The 21,115-nt window shown below is 36.1% G+C and overlaps 1 protein-coding gene across 2 annotated transcripts in view; it reads left to right on the top strand.

Annotated features, from left to right (window-relative positions):
- The window catches only part of UHRF2 (ubiquitin like with PHD and ring finger domains 2), a 75,583-nt gene that overhangs the window by 31,971 nt on the left and 22,497 nt on the right, over window positions 1-21,115 (top strand). For both annotated transcript variants that reach the window (XM_081238453.1, XM_081238452.1), the window contains 3 exons: window positions 1,574-1,792; window positions 18,363-18,472; window positions 20,759-20,945. In XM_081238453.1, the coding sequence (XP_081094579.1) occupies window positions 1,574-1,792; window positions 18,363-18,472; window positions 20,759-20,945 (516 nt within the window). The remainder of the gene's footprint in view (window positions 1-1,573; window positions 1,793-18,362; window positions 18,473-20,758; window positions 20,946-21,115) is intronic.

Raw genomic sequence — 21,115 nt, 5'->3', positions numbered from 1 at the left:
AGACTGTCAAGGATTAGGTCTTTCATGGAGAGAGTATATAGATTTCTTCATGGCACTTAAGCTATGGAACTCATTCTGTGTTTATCTTTGATCCAGTATCAAGTATATTCTCTTTCCTATGTCAGAGCTGTGTGAAGACAGAATGGTTTCTCTTAGGGTTAAAGCTGGCCTCTCTCTCATCACACCATCCGAGCAGAGGTTACATGGTTATTTGGGAGGCTTGTGGTAAAGGGGAATTATAGTACTGAGAGGGTAAATGGACCAGATAGTTTCTGAGGCCCCTTGCTAATCCTGAGATTTTTCTTTCCCCAATTAACTAAAATTTGAAGAAACTTGATTAAAATTCTACCCAGGGTTAATATCCATTTATTATAAATGAGTTAGATACACTGTGAGGGTCCTAGGCCTGCATATTACTTGTTTGATTTGGAAGAGCTAAGGCTAGCTGTTAGAGCTGCTTCCAACTTCAGGCCCACTTAAATTTTGAGTAGGCCACTCAGTTGGTTAAGGGTTAATGGTCTCTTCCCTTAGTTTTCTACATTGTTAATGCTGTCACAGAACCATATGATATTTAACTATTCTTGTGTTTCTGCAGCACAGTAGCTTATCAAACTTGAGTATGCTTGAGAATTTCTGAGGAGATTTGTGAAAATAGATCACTGGGCCTCACTCCCGGCGTTTCTGAGTCAGATCAGAAGTGGAGCCTAAGAGTCTGCATTTATAGCATGTTCACAGATGGAACCACCGGTTTAAGAGCCACTGCTATAGTAGTTTGGCCTTTCCCAGTAGATTGAGTTTTCCAAGAGCAGGAACCAGATATTACTCATTTCTTTTACCAAGCAATACATAAAGGCAACAGATCTTAATTTTATAGAAATCATTGTGGACTGTTACATTGCTGTTTTTGGCCTAACCAGATGTTAGGCCAAAAAGTGAGGAACCTTGTAAGGCTTTAAGTTTGGGTCACGTTTAGGTTTGTTAAGTTTACATTTAGAAATTCAAGTGAGATCAAGATTCTGCTAGATTTCTTTCACATGGTTCTACTTTCTGATACATACAAAATTCCAGGATTTTTTGCTCTTGTTTTTTTGTTTTTTCATTTTGCCATTACTAGGCAGCTAGCTACATGTAAGAACTGAAATCTTATCTTTCTCTTTCTGGAAAAATGGAGGCCATTGAAAGTGTACTAGGTTTATGTTCTTATTATGCGTAAAGCAAATGGCAGAACTTGATGAACTGGTTCCAAGTTCAGGAGGAGGTCAGCATGTAGTCTTATTAAAGTAATTTTTAAACATGGGTTAAGAAAATGTGGAAAAGAAGAACTTGGGTTTTTTACTTACCCTACTCTTTATTCCCTATCACCACCACCATCCCCAAGCTAGCAAAGAATGACTTACTAAGATTTTAGCAAGACTTGTTTATTCTGGCAGTTAAAATCAGGAATAAATATCATTTACTTTAAGTGCCATTAAGAATAATATGATTAGGTTTTTATACATGTTGCATATAATTTTAGTCTTCCTTGTTGATAATCATAAGCAGTGTTCTGTGATTCTTTTTTCTCTCTTCTCAGATATCCGGAAAGTGGTACTGTAGAAATAAATGTCAAGGATCTTCGACCACGAGCTAGAACCACTTTGAAATGGAACGAACTAAATGTCGGTGATGTGGTAATGGTTAATTACAATGTAGAAAGTCCTAGTAATAGAGGATTTTGGTTTGATGCAGAAATTACCACACTGAAGACGATCTCAAGGACCAAAAAAGAACTTCGTGTGACTGTTTTCTTGGGGTAAGATTCTCTTCCTGATGCCATTTAATTACTGAATTAAGGAGTGTAATTTTTAGGTATTAAGCACACGTTCTGTAGTTTAAAAAAGATGGAATCTATGAAAGATGGAAATTTCCATACTAGAGGAAAACTTTTTAATAAATTCTTGAGAATTTTTCATTAAGAATGGCCCTTAAATCTCCATTGCTACTTTAAGGCTGGAGGTATTATTTGAAAGCACCTTGGAAATAATTGAATATCTTATTAGAGAAATTCTTGCCTACCACACAGGATTCTCCTAGGTTAAACCAATAATATACAAAAGCATTTCAATAGCTATGGTTGCTATGAGGATCTATGTTGATATAACACCAGTGAATGTCTACCTAGGCAGCTGTCTGCTAGACTTGCAAGGCTAGCAAAAATTTTCTTTTATAGTAATTTAATTTAAGAACTTAAAACAAGCTTAATGAAGATAATTCAAAATGTAAAATGTCACCCAAGATTTCATATTACTCAGATATTTCCATTGTTAATTCTTTAAGGAATACTTTTAGATGTTTCCTTCAAGGGATAAAGTACTATGCATTGTTCCAAAGCTACCTTTTTACACTTGGGGAAATAGTATCAACATCGTTTTGTGTTCAGTTCTTCTGAATAAAGTGTATTGGATAAATAGTCACTAATTTACTTTTTTAAAAAGCCTGTTAAAAGTATTTCCAGTTCTTTATTACGATGTTTAAGTAAACAACTTTGTGTATATGTTTTTGTGCATTTCTTTTCTTTAGAATCAATTATTAGAAGTACATTTGTTGTGTTGAGCATTGGGGATACTAGAAAGATCCTGACAGTTTTCTTTGACTTAAGGGAAGCAGCCAAACTAACATTCTTGTCAAGTTCTGGTTAACTGATTAAATATATTATGTATTATATATATAATGGACATATATTATCATATCTGTTATAACATGGAGGTGACAAATCTAAGATCAAGCATCTGCTTATGATTAATAATATAAAGCAGGGGTTGGTAAACTCTGGCCCACTGGCTACCTGTTTTATGAAAATAAAGTTTTATTGGAACACAGTGATCCCCATTTATGTATTGGCCATGGCTGGTTTTTTGTGTGTGTGCTCAACAGCATTGTTGAGTGGTTGCACATGAAGCTTACAGAATCTTGAACTACTTACCCTCTGACCCTTCATGGAAAAAGTTTGCTGACTCCTAAGATAAAGAAAAAGAATGTTGTGAGCTTATCTTTTAGAAAACAGTTTCAGAAATTTGTACAAACACAAGTGTGATTCTATTGCCAGGCTAAGGACATAACAATTAACAGAGTTCTAAGCAACTTGAAATTCTGATATGGATACATATCATGAAGGAAAGGAGAAAGCATCTACATAAATTAGTTATCTAGGGATTCTTATAATGTTCTTGAGTGTAGGAAGTGGAAAGAAGCATGTTTACACAATGGGAAGAGATAACAGTACTCATAACATTGAGCTAAAAAAGCTTGCTACTTAGAACATGTTTTCCTGAGTAATTCTGAGGTACAGTTAGAGTGGAGCATGCTGGCTTTAGGGACTAGAACTAAGATTGAGTGGAAATTATAGATAGGCAAATATTGGCTCATGAGAAAATGATTATATGATGGCTATCCCAAAGTAAAACACACTGTCCTATAAAGGATTATGTTTGCTGTCATTTAGGTTTTTACTAGACATGTTAGGGATACAAGAGTCAAAAAGGAGTCACTGTGGCTTGTGGATGGGAATTTTTTTTCATTGTTAGAAATCTTTTCCCTTCACTGGAAACAGTGGATAAATAACCAGAGGGAAAGTATAAATATATTCTGCTGTTGATAGTTTGGGGCTGTTACAAGCAGTGCTGCCATGACATTATACCTCTGTCCTGGTGCTTATGTGCATTAGTTTCTGTAGGATGTGTCTTGTCTAGAAGTAGAATTGCTGGGTTGTAGAAGTTGTGCATCTTTAACTTTAAGAGATAGGACCAAATATTTAAGTGGTTGTACCAGATTGCACTTCCACAGTAGTATGAGAGTTCCCATTGCTCTGCATTCTTAACCACACTTACTTTTGTCAGGCTTGAGTTTTTGCTTGTCAGGTGGGTATATAATAGTATTCCATTGTGGCTTTGATTTACATTTCCCTGACTATTAATGAGATTGAGAACCGTTATGTTTATTGGCAATTTGGATATCTCTTGTAAGGATCCTGTTTCAAATATTGGTATGTGTTGTTGTAGCTAATTAGGTAGTCTGTCTCATTGATTTTTAGGAGTTCTAGAGAACTCCTAAAGTAGAGTAGAGACTTGACCATTTCAGTTATATGTGGAGAAAATGTCTACTCCAATTCTGTGGCTTATCTTTTTTCCCTATGTTTGAGTAGTAGTCTTAATTTTAAGGGGTTGAATTTATCAAAAATTTCCCCTAATGCTTATACTTTCTGTGTCTTGCTTTAAGAAACCTACTGGGGCTTGGTCAGGGTTGGGGATAGGTGAGGGTGGTCAAAAGGTACAAACTTCCAGTTATATGATATATAAGTTCTAGGGATGTAATGTACAGCATGGCAACTATAGTTAACAATACTGTACTGTATATTTGAAAGCTGCTTAGAGAGTAGATCTTTAAAGTTTTCATCACAAGGGAAAAAAATATTGTAACTGTGAGGTGATGGATGTTAACTAAACTTTTTGTGGTAATCATTGTCAATATATACATATATCAAATCATTATGTTCTATACCTTGAACTTATACAATGGTATGTCAATTATATCTCAATAAAACATAGAGTGGGGAGAAACTTTTCCCTACTCAGAAAACATAAAGATATTCTCCATTATTACCTTATAAAAGCTTAATATTTACCTTTCTTTAGATCTTTAATCCACTTGAAGTAGGTCTTTTTGTACAGTGTGAGGTAAGGGTTAGACTTAATACATATGAATAATCATTTTTCCTGGCATCATTTATTGAAAAGCCCATTTTCCCCTCATTGATCTTCAGTATCACCTCATCACATATCTTTATATTCGATGCATCCATCTGGTCTCTATTCTGTATCATTGGTCTGTTTTGAGTGTCCTTATATAAGTTCCATGCTTTCATAATATGACAGAGCAGGTCTTCTACCTTGTGCTTCAATAGTTCTTCTCTGTTCTTAGCTCTGTGTACTTTCATTCGAGTTTTCCAGTCATTTTGGTAATTTCTACATAAAAACCATTGGGAATTTGATAGATACTACATTAAATCTAATCCATGGGTGTGATTTCTGTCCATTTACTTATGTCTTTATTATGATTTTGTCATGTATTTATTAGGTGGAACCATATGAAATGTTTTTATAGATTCAAAATATTTGAATGTTGACCATTATATGGTTCAGCCTGATATAATTCTCTCCAGAGGTCTGATCTTATGTGTCTGTTATCCTTATTTAACCTCAGATACCACTTGTTATTATAAACCCTTTTTAAATTTTATTTTTCTCTTTGTTACTGGTATATAAGTAACCTTTGATTTTGGATCCATTAGCCTTACTAGAGTTAATAATTTTAATTCACATGTAGATTGTTTCAGGATTTTTATCATTGTAATCTGTGAATTATGACATTTTTGTGTTGTATTTTTCCTTTGATTGCTAACTTTTGTCTTCATTCACCAGTTGCCTGTTAGTACATTGCTGAAAGGAGGTGGTGAGAGCAGGCATCTTTTTTTTCTCCTGATATCTCTTTGAAAGTTTTACCAATAGTTATAATGTTTGATGGGTATTTTGTAGGTATGCTTTCCTGGATTCGGTTTGACAATATTTTGTATAGGATTTTTGCATTTAGGTTAATGAGTGAAATTTGTATATTAACTTTCCTATCTTAGCTATCCTTTCCAAATTACGTTGGTTTTATAAAATTATCGTGTGCTATAATATTTTTCTATTTTATGGTAGAGTTTTGTGTCCTTTTCTTGAATGTTAAAACTTCTCAGTAAAGTCCTTTGGGGCTGAGTTTTCTTTGTGGGAAGGTTTTTTGATTTCTGTAATGATTATAGAACTATTCAGATTTTCTATTCTTGAAATAGGATTTAATTTTCTAGGAACCTGTTTTAATTTTAGTTTATTGTCATAAGTTTGGATAGCCTCATCTTTTAACGTGTATAGTCTATCAGTTTTATTATACATTTACAAAGAACTAACCTTCATCTTTGATACTCTATTGTATTGAAAGTGCAAAGGAAGAAGCAAATAGAGGACATGATTTTTAATCTGCCTCGGAGATTTGATAAGGGAACTGGGAGTTAAAGTTCATGCTTGTTCCTAATTTTTAGTTTGTGAGTAGCAAAAAGTGAATATACTTGAACTGTCTAATTCTAGTTAACAAATTCTATTTGATTAACAACGTTGTGTTAGTTTCAGGTGTACAGCAAAGTGATTCAGTTATATATATACAAGTATCTATTCTCTTTCAAATTCTTTTCCCATTTAGGTTATTGCAGATTATTGAGCAGAGTGCCCTGTACTATACAGTAGGTCCTTGCTGGTTATCTATTTTAAATATAGCAGCGTGTACATGTCAATCCCAAACTCCCAATCTATCCCTCCCTCCACCCTTCCCCCCGGGAAGTTCATTCTCTAAGTCTGTGAGTCTATTTCTGTTTTGTAAATAAGTTCATTTGTATCATTTTTTTTAGATTCCACATATAAGTGATATCATTTGATATTTGTCTTATTTCACTTAGTATGATAATCTCCAGGTCCATCCATGTTACTGCAAACAGCATTATTTCATGCTTTTTAATGGCTGAGTAATATTCCATTGTATATATGTACCACATCTTCTTTATCCACTCCTCTGTCAATGGACATTTAGGTTGCTTCCATGTTTTGGCTATTGTAAACAGCACTGTAATGAACATTGGGGTGCATGTATCCTTTTGGACCATGGTTTTCTCCAGATATATGTCCAGGAGTGGGATTGCTGGATCATATGGTAGCTCTATTTTCAGTTTTTTAGGGAACCTCCATACTGTTCTCCATAGTGGCTGTACCAGTTTACATTCCCACCAACAGTGCAAGAGGGTTCCCTTTTCTCCACACCCTCTCCAGCATTTATTGTTTGTAAAGTTTTTGATGTTGGCCATTCTGACTGGTATGAGGTGATACCTCATTGTAGTTTTGATTTGCATTTCTCTAATAATTAGCAATATTGAGCATCTTTTCATGTGCCTCTTGGCCATCTCTATGTCTTTGGAGAAATGTCTGTTCAGATCTTCTGCCCATTTTTTGATTGGGTTGTTTGTTTTTTGATATTGAGCTGCATGAGCTGTTCGTAAATTTTGTAGAGTAATCCCTTGGCCGTCACATTGTTTGCAAATATTTTCTTCCATTCTGGGAGTTGTCTTTTCATTTTGTTTATGGTTTCTTGGCTGTGCAAAAGCTTTTGAGTTTAGTTAGGTCCCATTTGTTTATTTTTGCTTTTATTTCCATTACTCTAGGAGACGGATTGAAAAAGATCTTGCTGCAATTTATGACAAAGAGTGTTTTGCCAATGTCTTCCTCGAGTTTTATAGTATCTGGTCGTACACTTAGGTCTTTAATCCATTTTGCGTTTATTTTTGTGTATGGTGTTAAAGAATGTTCTAATTTCATGTTTTTACATGTAGCTGACCAGTTTTCCCAGAACCATTTACTGAAGAGACTGTCTTTTCTCCATTGTATGTTCTTGCCCTCTTTGTCATAGATTAATTGACCGTAGGTGCATGGGTTTGTTTTTGGGCTTTCTATCCTGTTCCATTGATCTATATTTCTGTTTTTGTGCCAATACCATTACTGTTTTGATGACTATAGCTTTGCAGTATAGTCTGAAGTCAGGGAGCCTGATTCCTCCAGCTCCATTTTTCTTTCTCAAGATTGCTTTGGCTATTCGGGGTCTTTTGTATCTCCATACAAATTTTAAGATTTTTTTGTTATAGTTCTGTGGAAATGCCATTGGTAATTTGATAGAGATTGCATTGAATCTGTAGATTGCCTTGGGTAGTATAGTCATTTTTGACAATATTGATTCTTCCAATCCAAGAACATGGTATATCTCTCCATCTGTTTGTCATCTTCTATTTCTTTCATCAGCATCTTACAGTTTTTGGAGTACAGGTCTTTTGCCTTCTTAGGTAGGTTTATTCCTAGGTATTTTATTCTTTTTGATGCAATGGTAAATGGGATTGTTTCTTGAATTTCTCTTTCTGATCTTTTGTTGTTAGTGTATAGAAATGCAACAGATGTCTGTATGTTAATTTTGTAACCTGCAGCTTTACCAAATTTATTGATGAGCTCTAGTCATTTTCTGGTAGCACCTTTAGGATTTTCTATGTATAGTATCATGTCGTCTGCAGACAGTGACAGTTTTACTTCTTTTCCAATTTGGATTCCTTTTATTTCCTTTTCTTTTCTGATTGTCGTGACTAGGACTTCCAAAACTATGTTGAATAAAAGTGGTGAAAGTGGGCATCCTTGTCTTGTTCCTGATCTTAGAGGAAATGCTTTCAGCTTTTCACTGCGTACTATGTTAGCTGTAGGTTTGTCATAAATGGGCTTTATTATGTTGAGGTATGTTTCCTCTATGCCCACTTTCTGGAGAGTTTTTATCATAAATGTGTGTTGGATTTTGTTAAAAGCTTTTTCTGCTTCTACTGAGATGATCATATGGTTTTTATTCAATTTTGTTGATGTGGTGTATCACATTGATTGATTTGCAGATACTGAAAAATCCTTGCATCCTTGGGATAAATCCCACTTGATCATGGCATATACTAGACATTTACAAAAAAACTAATGTTCAGCTTTGATCCTCTCTATTGTATTGAAGGTGCAAAGGAAGAAACAGAGGACATGATTTGTAATCTGCCTTGGAGATTTGATAAGGGAACTTGGAGTTAAAGTTCATGCTTGTATCTAATTTTTAATTTGTGAGTACCAAAAAGTGAATATGCTTAAACTATCTAATTCTAGTTAACAAAATTCTATTTTTAACTTGCCGTTTTCTGTTTCTATTTTAGCTTTGAAGAAAATTCAAAACAGGAGTCTAGGGTTTAAATCAGTTTTTCAAAACTTTGGTCACTTACTCTTGTATATTTAATACTATATGAACTTATACTAGATTAGATATTCCTAAGTAGAATTTGAATCCTATAGCAAAAAAAAAAAATTTAACCTTACTAAAACTATGGATGTACTTACTGTATTTTGTGTCATTTTTTAGGGTTTTATTTACTAAATTTCATCCATACTTGTTTATCATGACATCTCTAGTGATCTTATTATTGAATGTACCATTCTTACAGACTATGAACTTGATGTCCATATCAAGTTATAAATCAAAGCTCACTTTATTCCAACCATATTGGCCTCCTTGTGTTGCTTGATCATATAAACACGCTCCTGTTTCAGAGCTTTTGCACATGCTATTTCCTTTGACTGGTCTGCTCCACACAGATACTCATTTGGCTTACTTTGTCTTTTGTTTTATTTCTTTATTCAAATATCACTTCGAAAGACAACTTTCTTTTTTTTTTTTTTTTTTTTGCGGTACGCGGGCCTCTCACTGTTGTGGCCTCTACCATTGCAGAGCACAGGCTTCAGACGTGCAGACTCAGCGGCCATGGCTCACGGGCCCAGCCGCTCCGTGACATGTGAGATCTTCCTGGACCGGGGCATGAACCCGTGTCCCCTGCATCGGCAGGCGGACTCTCAACCACTGTGCCACCAGGGAAGCCCCGAAAGACAACTTTCTTGATCACGCTATGTAAAACCATACAGATAGACAGATACCAGGCATAGGTGTGTGTATATATGATTGAATTATCCCTTAGTCTAACTTATTTTTCTTTATGATACTGATTATCACCTGACATTATTTTCTCTTGCCCTACTTGTATTAGTTTCCTGTTATTGCTATAACAAATTACCACAGGCTTAGTGGCTTAAATAATAGAACTTACTATTTTACAGTTCTGTAGGTCAGAAGTCTTATGAGTTTCACTGGGCTAAAAGCAGTGTCGTCAGGGATGTGTTCCTTTTTGGAGACTGAAGGAAAATTGACTTCCTTGCCTTTTTCAGATTTTAGGGGCCTCCCAATTCCTTGGCCTGTGGGCTGCTTCTCCATGTTTAAAGCCAACAAAATTGAATCTTTGACTGTTCATTTGTAGTCACATCTTCATCAGGCTCTTTCTTCTTCCCTTTTCTACTTTTCAAGGCCCCCTGTGATTACATTGGGCCTATCTAGATAATCCTATTTAAAGGTCATTAACAAAGTCCCTTTTGCCATATAAGGTAACATATTCACAGGTTCCTGGGCTTAGGACATAGATGTCTTTGGGGCCTATTATTCTGCCAAGCATACCACTGGAATGTTAATGCTTTGATTTTTTTGTTGTTGTTGTTTGCTCCTGTGTGTCACGCCCTGTTCTAAGCCCTAGTTAAAATAAATGTTCAGTAAATACAATATTTCATAGAATCTGAAATTAACGGTTTTCCATATTTTAACATCTGAAATTATGATGATCTTAAAATTGCTATTGGCCTGACTAAAGTTGGGTTCTTTCAGATATTTGAGTTTACTTCTGCTAGTCACCTTGGAGTGCCATCTAACTTGAAGTTAAATTTTCTGCTTGAGCTTTTTTAAACCACACAGGTAGTATGAATTCATATCTGCAAACCACAAGGTATGCCTGTGGTTCAACTCTCAGGGGATACTTTTTCTCCTTATACCCAGGGGTAATATTGAAACACAGGCATCTTTATTTTCTGTATCTGCAAGGTGGTTTATTTGCCACTTTTCTTTAACATGAGAGAAGCCATTTGTTGTCCTAGCTTTGAGGGTCCTTCTAGACAGCTCATCTCAGGCTTTTTTCTTGCTTGAGGTTTCATAAAATAATATGTCTTATAGTTGTTGGCTTTCATTTGGTGTCCCATCTTTATTTGAGGGTTCTTCTTATACTGACCCATTGCAGGCCGGTTTCTTTTTTGGTAGTATATAAAATAGTGCATTTTTACAATTGTTCGTTTATTAGATTTCAGTGAAATAGGGTGTTTCCTGAAGGAATGAATTGACTACCTGTTTTGGTTGTGATCTGTGCCTTCATTAGTTTAGTCAAGAGGAAATGGATGTAGTAAGCCTTCAACTTAAAATGATAAATGACTGGAAAACTGATTTTAGTTTTAAGCTGTCTGATTTTGTGACTTTATTGAAGCACATAGAAGGTTTCTCTTTCCAGTTAGGGTGGAATAGCTGGCAGCAGATCAGCATTCTTACCTAGAACAACTAGAATAGCCAGATCAAGTACAGTTGTCCTCTGAAAGGCAGCAGAGAGGTAAGGAGAACGACCAGAGATATGACTCTGGAAAGGGAAGAACCTTAGAAAGCAATTAGCTTTTTAAAAAAAATTTGTTTGTTTACTTATTTATTTATATTTATTTATTGTTTGTTTGTTTATTTATGGCTGCATTGGGTCTTCGTTGCTGCGTGCGGGCCTTCTCTAGCTGCAGCGAGCAGGGGCCACTCTTCGTTGCAGTGCGCAGGCTTCTCATTGTGGTAGCCTCTCTCGTTGCGGAGCCACAGGCTCTAGGTGCTCGGGCTGCAGTAGTTGTGGCGTGTGGGCTTCAGTAGTTGTGGTGTGCGGGCTCTAGAGCACAGGCTCAGTAGTTGTGGTGCACGGACTTAGTTGCTCCACAGCATGTGGGATCTTCCCGGACCAGGGCTCAAACCCCTGTCTCCTGCATTGGCAGGCGGATTCTTAACCACTGTACCACCAGGGAAGCCTGACAGTTAGCTTTTGTAGTTGCTTTTTGGCCTGGGGACTATGCTAATTATGGATACAGGGCAAACCTCACTGAACAACTGGTGGCAGTGTGGGGACAAGAAATCAGAGCTGTTGGCAGATATGTGGGATGCCTCAAGCATATGACCTGCGTTCTCTTAGGACTTTTGCCAAATACTGGCTTTTCCTAGGCAGGAGGCTAAAAACATAAGTAGAAAACAAAGTGGAGTTTTTCGCAGTCTTAGAAGGCAAACATGAATTTGGGGATCCCTGGTGGAGTGGTCCCACAGAATAATACAACAGGCTCTTAGTTGAAAACTGTAGATGGTTAAGGCAGACAGGTAGACTAAATCTTACCAAAGCTGAAAAACCAGCCTTGCCTCAGCAGAGTTGCTAATTAAAATGTTAAACCACTGTAGTATCTCTCCAGCAGAAGGAAGATTGGACCTTCTTAATGGTAAGATAATGTCTGAAGCCTCTAATGTGTTTTCTTTTTTTTTAATGCTTTTCTTTCTTTTTTAAAATTTATTTATTTTATTCTTTTATTTTTGGCTGCATTGGGTCGTCGTTGCTGTGCCCGGGCTTTCTCTAGTTGCGGAGAGCGGGGGCTACTCTTCGTTGTGGTGCGCGGGCTTCTCATTATGGTGGCTTCTCTTGTTGTGGAGCGTGGGCTCTAGAGCGCAGCCTCAGTAATTGTGGCACATGGGCTCAGTAGTTGTGGCTCACGGGCTTAGTTGCTCCATGGCATGTGGGATCTTCCCAGACCGGGGCTTGAACCCATGTTCCCTGCATGGAGAGGTGGATTCTTAACCAGTGTGCCATCAAGGAAGCCCACCTTTAATGTTTTATATATACTGTCTACCATGGAATCAAAAATACTGTGCTACCAAAAGCCAGGGCCACATAATCAAAAACCATAAGAAGATAAACCAAAAACAGAAATGGAGTCATGAGTGATCTTAATCTTGATCAAGTTACCAGGCAGGAACTTTAAAGTAATTATAATTAATATGCTTAAGAAAATAGTTGAAAAGATAGAGAATTTCAACTGAGAATTGGAATCTATGAAATAATCATATGGAGAACAAGAAGTGAAAAATACAGTTTCCACAACTAAGACTTCCTTAGGTTGGTTTATCAGCAGATAAGACACAGCAGAAGATAGGATAAACTCAAAGACAAGTCAGTGAAAAATATCCAACTAAAACATTGAAAATATAATGGAAAATAATACAGAAAAGACTTATATATGTGGGACTTTGTGAAGAGGTGTGTTTACATCTATTTGTAGTTCCCCAAAAGAGAGTAGAGTGAAAACTATTTGAAAATATAATAGCTAGAATTTTCCAAAACTGATAAAAGACGTCAGTCAAAGATTGAAGTTTTGTAGTTCCTAAGCAGGATAAATAAAAAGAAAACAGTGGCATATTGCAATAAGGCTGCTGAAAACTAAAGGTAGAATCAAAGGGAAGACGGCTGAGTTTTAACCAGGAGTAGTGTAAGCTAGAAGACAGTGGAATGGCGTCTGAAAACACTGACTTTAAAAGTTCTCAACTTAGAAATACATTTTTAATGAAAATATACTACAAAAATGAAACCAAAATAAAGACGTCAGACCACACCTGAGAGAATTCAGTACCAACAGACTTGCACTAAAAGAAATACTAAAGGGAGTTCTTTAAGCAGAAGGAAGATGATCTCAGATAGAAATAAGGAAATATAGGAAATAATTATGAACAGAGAAAGGGTAACTATGTGAGTACAAATAGACTACTGAAAAAATAAGTTTAAAATATGTGTAGAATAAAATCATGATAACCATGTGAAAGATGGGATTAGTAAATGAAGCTGAGATTCTGACGTGATCAGGAAAGTACTGAAAGTAAAACGTAAAGCAGATTGATTTTTCAGGTTTGGATGGTGCATTCTCTAAGAACCACTAAAAACTAATAAAATATTAGCAAATTAAGAGTGGAAATAGAATAATACAAAAGAAGGCAATCAAGAAGAGTAAGACAAAAAGGGAGATAAAATAGAAGACATGGTAAAATGGTAGCAACAAATATATCATCAATTATATTAACTATATATGAACTAAATATTATAAAGACAAAGATCAACAGACTAGATTAAAATAAAAACAAAACTCTTAGGCTGCTTATAAGAAAATCTTCTTAAATATGAAATCACAGAAATTGAAAATATAAGGATGGATGGGATTCTAGGAAGATGGCAACAGCATAGATTTTAATCTTCCTAGATATCCTTATAAAAACAAATAGAACGAAAAGATCTAATCCAAAAATTAAGGGCAGTATCTACAAACATTTAGGGTGATGTGGTATCTCCCACAAACACCAAGATAGCTGCTGAGATAAACAACTGAAAGCTACAAGACCTGTGCCGTATCGGTAACTATACAAGAGGAAGAAGAGGGTAACAATATATGATTGACCCAAGAACTCCAAAATAATAAGTTACCTCAGCAAGCTATCTCACCTGAGAGTAGCAGCTATGGTGGCCATCTTTTAAGATGACCCCCAATAATTCCTGCTTCCTGGTACTCAACACCTTGCATAGTTCCCTCCCACATTTTATTAGGGTTGCTCTTTGTGACCAGTAGAATATGACAGAAGTGATGGTATACCACTTCTGAGATTGGGTTATGAAAACATGGAAGCTTCCATTTTGGGCTCTCTCAGATCACTTCCTCTGGTGGAAGCCAGCTGTTATGCTGTGAGAATTCAGACAGCCCGTTGGTCTTCCCCCAGTTGAGCCTTTAGATGAGACTGTAGGTCTGGTCAACAGCTTGACTGAAAGCTCAAGAAAGATCATGAACCAGAACTACTCAGCTAAGCTGCTTCCAAATTGCTGGTCCACAGAAACTGAGGTAATTTTTGTTTTAAACTGCTAGTTTTGTGGCGACTTGTTATGTAATAATAGTTAACTAATACAGCAGCTGAAGCCAGAAATGGGTATGCACCCCAGTTTGGATGAGTATATGCAGTTTGCAGTAAGGTCTGAAGAGATTACAGCCCTATGAACTCTCAAAATTAGTCAGCTAAAGTTCTATTCCAGGACAAAGTCCCATATTGAGAATAAACTGCTAGGAATGCAGTCCAAATTGAGTAGGACAGGAACAGTAAAGACAAAGGAAAAAGGGTCCAGTTAAAAATAGGGGAGGGGAATAGAGCCAGGAGATACCAAAAGGAAGTTTCTATAGTGTTTTTTTTTTTTTTTTTTTCTTTTTGCGGTGTGCGGGCCTCCCACTGTTGTGGCCTCTCCCGTTGCGGAGCACAGGCTCCGGATGCGCAGGCCCACCGGCCATGGCTCACGGGCCCAGCCGCTCCGCGGCATATGGGATCCTCCCAGACCGGGGCACGAACCCGTATCCCCTGCATCGGCAGGCGGACTCTCAACCACTGCGCCACCAGGGAGGCCCATATAGTGTTATTTTTTTAAATTAATTTTTGAGGCAAAATTTACTTAAAGCAGTATGTACCATATTGCAATATGTACCATATAAAGCCACCACTGTAATCAAGATATAGAACCTTTTCATTACCCCCCCCCCAAAAGTCCCTGTGGGCTCCATCAGAGTCACAATTACTACCACAACCCTCAACCTTGGCCTCAAACTACTGATCTGCTTTCTATCAGATTAGATTTTAGCTGCCGTAGTTTTGAATGCTTCTCCAAAAAGCAGCAACAACAAAACTGAGTTATGTGGAGCTCTGTGGCTGTGATCTAGCAAACCTAATTGAAGTTATACCCTCTAAAGGGTCAAGAAAATTTTATAAAAACAAGCAAAAGAAAAACATTGATGTCAAATCCTTACAAAATTAGAAGAAAAAGAAAAAAGGAACTAGGATAACACCCTTACAAGGAAAACATCCCAGAAAGACATGCATGAGTCAAGAAAAGGTAAGCCAAGAATTTTAAGTCTAGCCAAACTGGCCTTCAGTATAAAGGCTGGAGACAAACTATCATTAACTTGTAAGAACTAGGGGAGGAATTGTTCTCATGAACCCTTCCTGGGAAATCTTGTAGAGAACTAGTTTCAGACCATCAAGATGACTGTAGGCAATTTGACATAGAGTAGTGATAAATATTAAAAATATTTCTGCATCTAGAACTGGGACTAGAGGAAGGTGCATAAAGGAGAAAGTGTAGTATGTAATGGTTTTATGATCTGACACTGTAGATATAACTGAAAGACATGGCAGAAATATACAAAGAAATTTTAAAGTATTTTCTGTAATCATAATGACAACTGGTGAAAATGTCATATGTAATGTGGGGTAAAGCAAAGAAGTACTTGTAGCATTCTAATTTAGGCATCTAATTTAGGCATCTTAGAGAACTAGAATTTTCTGATTGTGGGGGAAAGGAGAAAGAGAAATAACTGCTTTGTCAAAAGCAGACTTATCCTTTAGTCCTGAATTTGAACAGAAAGTGTTTGCATGAACTCATGAGGTATCTTGTACATGTATTAATGTGTATGTCTAAATTTTGTAGCTTGGTCTAGAAATAGTGATCAATCCAGTTTTAGAAAGCTTTTCTAGTGCCTAAATTGTGGTCTTGAAATAACCATTTCCACCTAAAAGAAACTAGGCTTCCTTGGAGATAAGACTACAGGCTGCAGGGGGGTGCGGGGGGCGGAAGCTGGGGCGAATTGAGAGTAGCATCTGCATATATCCACTACCGAATGTAAAATCGATAGCTAGTGGGAAGCAGCCGCATAGCACAGGGAGATCAGCTCGGTGCTTTGTGACCACCTAGAGGGGTGGGATAGGGAGGGTGGGAGGGAGGCGATATGGGGATATATGTATGCATATGGCTGATTCACTTTGTTGTACAGCAGAAACTAACACAGTATTGTAAAGCAATTACACTCCAATAAAGATCTCTTAGAAAAAGAAAAAAGACTAGGGGGTGGGGGCAGAAAATGTACAAGATGAACTGAGAACAAAAATCTTGTCTTGTACATAACAAGGAAGCCCACAAAGACTGCTAAATTCTTGTCAGAAAGATTTGAGAATCAACTGGAAGATCCCGTTGGCCAAAGATGAGAAGATTTGAACATCAATAAGGAAAATAACTAGCGTGGATTGAAACACCTCAAATACGTGAACTCCTAGTTACATAGAAACTCATTGGTCACCTACATAGAATGTTTGAGAACTATGTTTTTTAAACTGCTAAAGAAAGCATTTCATCTGTATTTGTTATATGAGCTATACCAGAGTCACCAAGTGATTGATGAGCTCAGGTTTCTCTTTATGGAATTATTCCAGCAAATAAGTAAAAAAGGAATGAAAGAACTAGAATATCAACAGTTTCCAATCCCCAGTGAATTAATCTAGGCATTGAGCATCTATGGCTGCTGTAGGAAAAGACAACTAAATAATTAGGTGCTTACTGATGAAAATAGACCTATAGACAGTTTTACCCAAAAAATGAACCTGGATTTGAGTAAACATTTAGAGCAAGGGTCAGCAGTTTTGTTCTACAAAGGGACAGATAGTAAATAGTTTAACCTTTGGCCGCCAGATGGTCTCTGTCACAATTCAACTCTGCTGTTGTAGCGTGAGACCAGCCACGGAGAATACACAAACAAATAGGCATAGTTGTGTTCCAGTAAAACTTTATTTTTAAAAACAGGCATCACACCAAGGGTTTTCAACCTTTACTCCAGATCCAACTACTGATTTACTGGAAATATAAATGACAGAAAAAACTAGAGTACACTTTGGGAATGCAGGTATCAAAATCGAGACCATGGGAAACTCTATAGGACAAATGGTGGGGCTTCTTCAACAAATTATAAGGAAAAATATTGGGAATTTAGTTTTTGAAACACAAAACTATATCATATACTTAGGGAGGCAGACAAGTGAGAAGATTGAAGAAAATTAAGGTAAATATAACTCGTGGGAGGGAGTGAAGAGGTTGTGACTGGGAGGGACGACATGAAGTGCTGAGTTAGTTGACAGTCCTATCTCTTGTCATGGTTGATTACAAAGATGTGTACCTTATAATTGGCTAAACCATACATTTATCTATAAATTTTCTGCATTTGACATTAAAAGTTTTAAAAGGTGAAATGATTGAAAAAGTTACCAAGCAAATGGTAACCAAAAAAACAAAAGGTATACTTTTGATACAAAATGCATTACTAGAGATACAAAGACATTTCATAAGATTTAAGGATCCTTAATCTGTATGTACCCAATAATATATCTTCAGAAATACAAAGCAAAAGTTGATAGATTAAAAGGAGAATTATACAAATCCACAGTCACAGCAAGAAACTTTGAAGAAGTATATGCAAACAGCTATAAATGTGGCTATGAAAAATATGGCTTAGTATTTGAAAGACTTTTCTTTGTAATAAGAGGTCATCTATTTACCCAGAAGATTGCCATATTTATTGGAAATATGTTTAAATCTTTCATTTTAATTGGGAGTATCATTTTACCTAGTCTTTAAGTTAAATTAAATTTACAAGATAGCTATCTTCTCACCAGATGATCTGAGTCTTAAATTTTTTTCCTAATATTAAAAGTGACACTTAACTTCAAATATTAATTAATCACTGGACTTTTCCTACTGCTGGAAACAATAACTCAGTGATTAGAATAGCTATAATCCCCATTTGTAAATAGGTAGTGTTCAGCGAGTTTCCAAACTGACTTTTAATTACTATTTGTGTATGATTTAGATTTTGCTGGCAGAGGTTAACCTTTCTTCCTTTTTTAAACAGGGGTTCTGAAGGAAAATTAAATGACTGTCAGATAAGATTCATAAATGAAATCTTCAAGATCGAGAAACCTGGAGCCCATCCTCTTTCATTGGCAGATGGAAAGTTTTTAAGTATGGATTTTTCTTATGGGCTGAGACTGCATATATTGTTCATGATTGCCTTTTTAACTGGCCAGGGAATAACTTTTGAGAAAGTATAAAATTGTAGACCATACAAATTTATTTTCAAGACAACCATTTTGATATAAGATCTATTTTGGTTTAATGGATTTTTCTCAAATGATATAATTTGTCTTCAAAAAATATTTTCTCATCTTGGCATTTTATTGCCATTTTCTTGCTGTTTCCTTTATTATAGAGTCTGTCCAGATTAAAAACCCACTTTAGTAATGTTGTGGCCATTTACGATTAATTTTGAATAGTGAGACTTATTTTTATACTAGTAGAGCCTGAGAAGAATAATGCTGGTTGAGCCCTGAATTTCTGGGAGGTAGTGAATGAGGTTTATGTCATCATTAGGATGTTAGAATGTAGCCTTATCTCTTTCTTGCATATATTTTACTTAATATCATATAGCTAGTTGGTAACAGAGGTAGACTAGATTCTGAGTCTTTTCCTTCATGGTTCAATCACTATCTTTCCAAATAGGTTACAGTGTCTCATACTCTGTCAATTCTGATTATTTTTCTGGAGAACAATTCATTGACTTTATGCTGTGTGTCAATGTCTAGTATATTCTGGGAAAAGAAATATTCAAGATTAAATAGTTCTGCCTAACCTCTTCTTACCACAGTTGTGCAAGATTAGAACAAGACAAGACCTTTAACAGATCAATAAATAGATTTCCACGTTACTGGTCTAAGCCATACTCATTTTTTGAGGCTGCGATGCTAATACATCTACGTGAATTAAGAACCTTAAGGCATACTGTGTATGACTGTTTCTATGGTTTATGACTGTTTCTATGGTTTATGACTGTACGGTTATATTCTAGGAATAAAGGTAAACTTGATGAGTAAACTTATTTAATGTGACTTACTTGCTTTCAGTAAAACACAATAGAAAAACAAGATTGACTAGGTTTTTCTTGTGTTTTCTCAGTATATCTGCATATATATGTTGTTCTCTTCTCTGTCTAATGCTAATCATGTTATAGCTACAGCTTTGAACTTCTGTGTAAAGAAACCATTTCAGAGCCACAGCCAGATTGCCATTGACCAGATCACTCTCCAAACCAAAAATCTAAACATACCTTTGGCATTTTAGGTCTGTGAAATTTCCATTACTTATATGTTGTCACAGCTACCTTAGTGGAAGTGAAACAAAATTGTAACCTTCCATTCATTAGCAAGAATAGGCAGTGTGATCAGTCAGAAAGTTAGTACTGAAATCAGTGGCAGTTTTCTTTCCCGCTCTCTTATTTGTCAGGTACTTGTTCCCTGTTTCTCTCATTGAACAATCAGCTCTGATACGGTAAATTCCTCGCGAATTTATTGTGTGCATTTGTAAGAAATTCAGAGTATAGAACTATATAAATTATAGAACTCCCAAGAGGTAATCACTCTAACAATACATGTCATTCTAGACATCTTTCTGTATCTATATAATTCATCTTTGTGTATCTATACAGTTAATTTTGTGTAAAAAATTTATTCTGCAATTTCCTTTTGAATTTAACATATTTGGCTACCTCTGTATTATAGTTCTTACAGACTTACCTCATTTTACACAAAATCTGTCCAACTGTTACTCTTTTGACATTTAAATTTAACTTTTGGTATTAGTGAGCATTACTATAAGATTTCTGTGTATATATGTATATTTTATAATTTCAAGTGAATATTTTGGCAGAAGGTGTTTGGGTTTAGATGGGGGAGGCTGGTGGGATGGGGGAGGTGGGGGGCAATAAGTGGAACCTGTTAGTTGCCAGAGTTCTGAACCAGTTGACAAGTAAGATAAAAAAATAAATAAACTGTTAGATACTGTTACTAATAAAGAGTATGTTGGGGGCATAGCAAAACCAAAATGGGTTTGCTAACTTCTAACAGCCATACCCCTCCTAGTTCAGTCCACCCAAGGAAAGGTTTGGGTCTGCAGAACAGGCGTTACCTAATAGTTTCGTTTATTACATAGTTAGATCCAAACAACTTTGTTCAAGTATTGTATTTTGCTTGAAATTTTAATATATCTTACGGTGCCCCGTGAGTTCACTGCATTGCCCCTAGGCATCTCGATGCACATTTGGGGAACTTTAAAGTACTACACTGGATTATTCCTTATGGTTCTTTTCTCTTTGTTAAAAAAGCTGCATGTTATTCTCATGAGTTTTTCTTTATAAGATTCATAGAGATAAAAATGATTTTAAGACTAGGCTTGCTATAATTTTGTTCTTAATAGGGAAAAATGACCCTGAATGTGACTTTTGTGGTGGAGACCCAAATAAGAAATGCCGTTCTTGCTCCTGTCGTATATGTGGTGGAAAACAGGAACCCAACATGCAAGTTCTATGTGATGAATGTAACATGGCCTATCATATTTACTGCCTGAATCCTCCGTTGGATAAGGTCCCTGAAGAGGAATACTGGTATGATTATCAGGGGATTTTTGTTGCTACTATGTTAAGAATTGAATGTGAAATGTGTCTTTGAAACACCAAAAGTAGATTTCTAAGGATACATAGTGTACATATATTTTTGATAGGTAAGAGGTAGATTTATTGAGAGAGAATACACATTCTGTAGGCAGAATGTGGTC

This window comes from Mesoplodon bidens, assembly GCF_964165515.1.
Source record: "Mesoplodon bidens genome assembly, chromosome: 6".
NCBI lineage: Eukaryota > Metazoa > Chordata > Mammalia > Artiodactyla > Ziphiidae > Mesoplodon > Mesoplodon bidens.
Note: the sequence above shows the minus strand (reverse complement) of the source record. Positions and strands in the feature narration are given on the sequence as shown.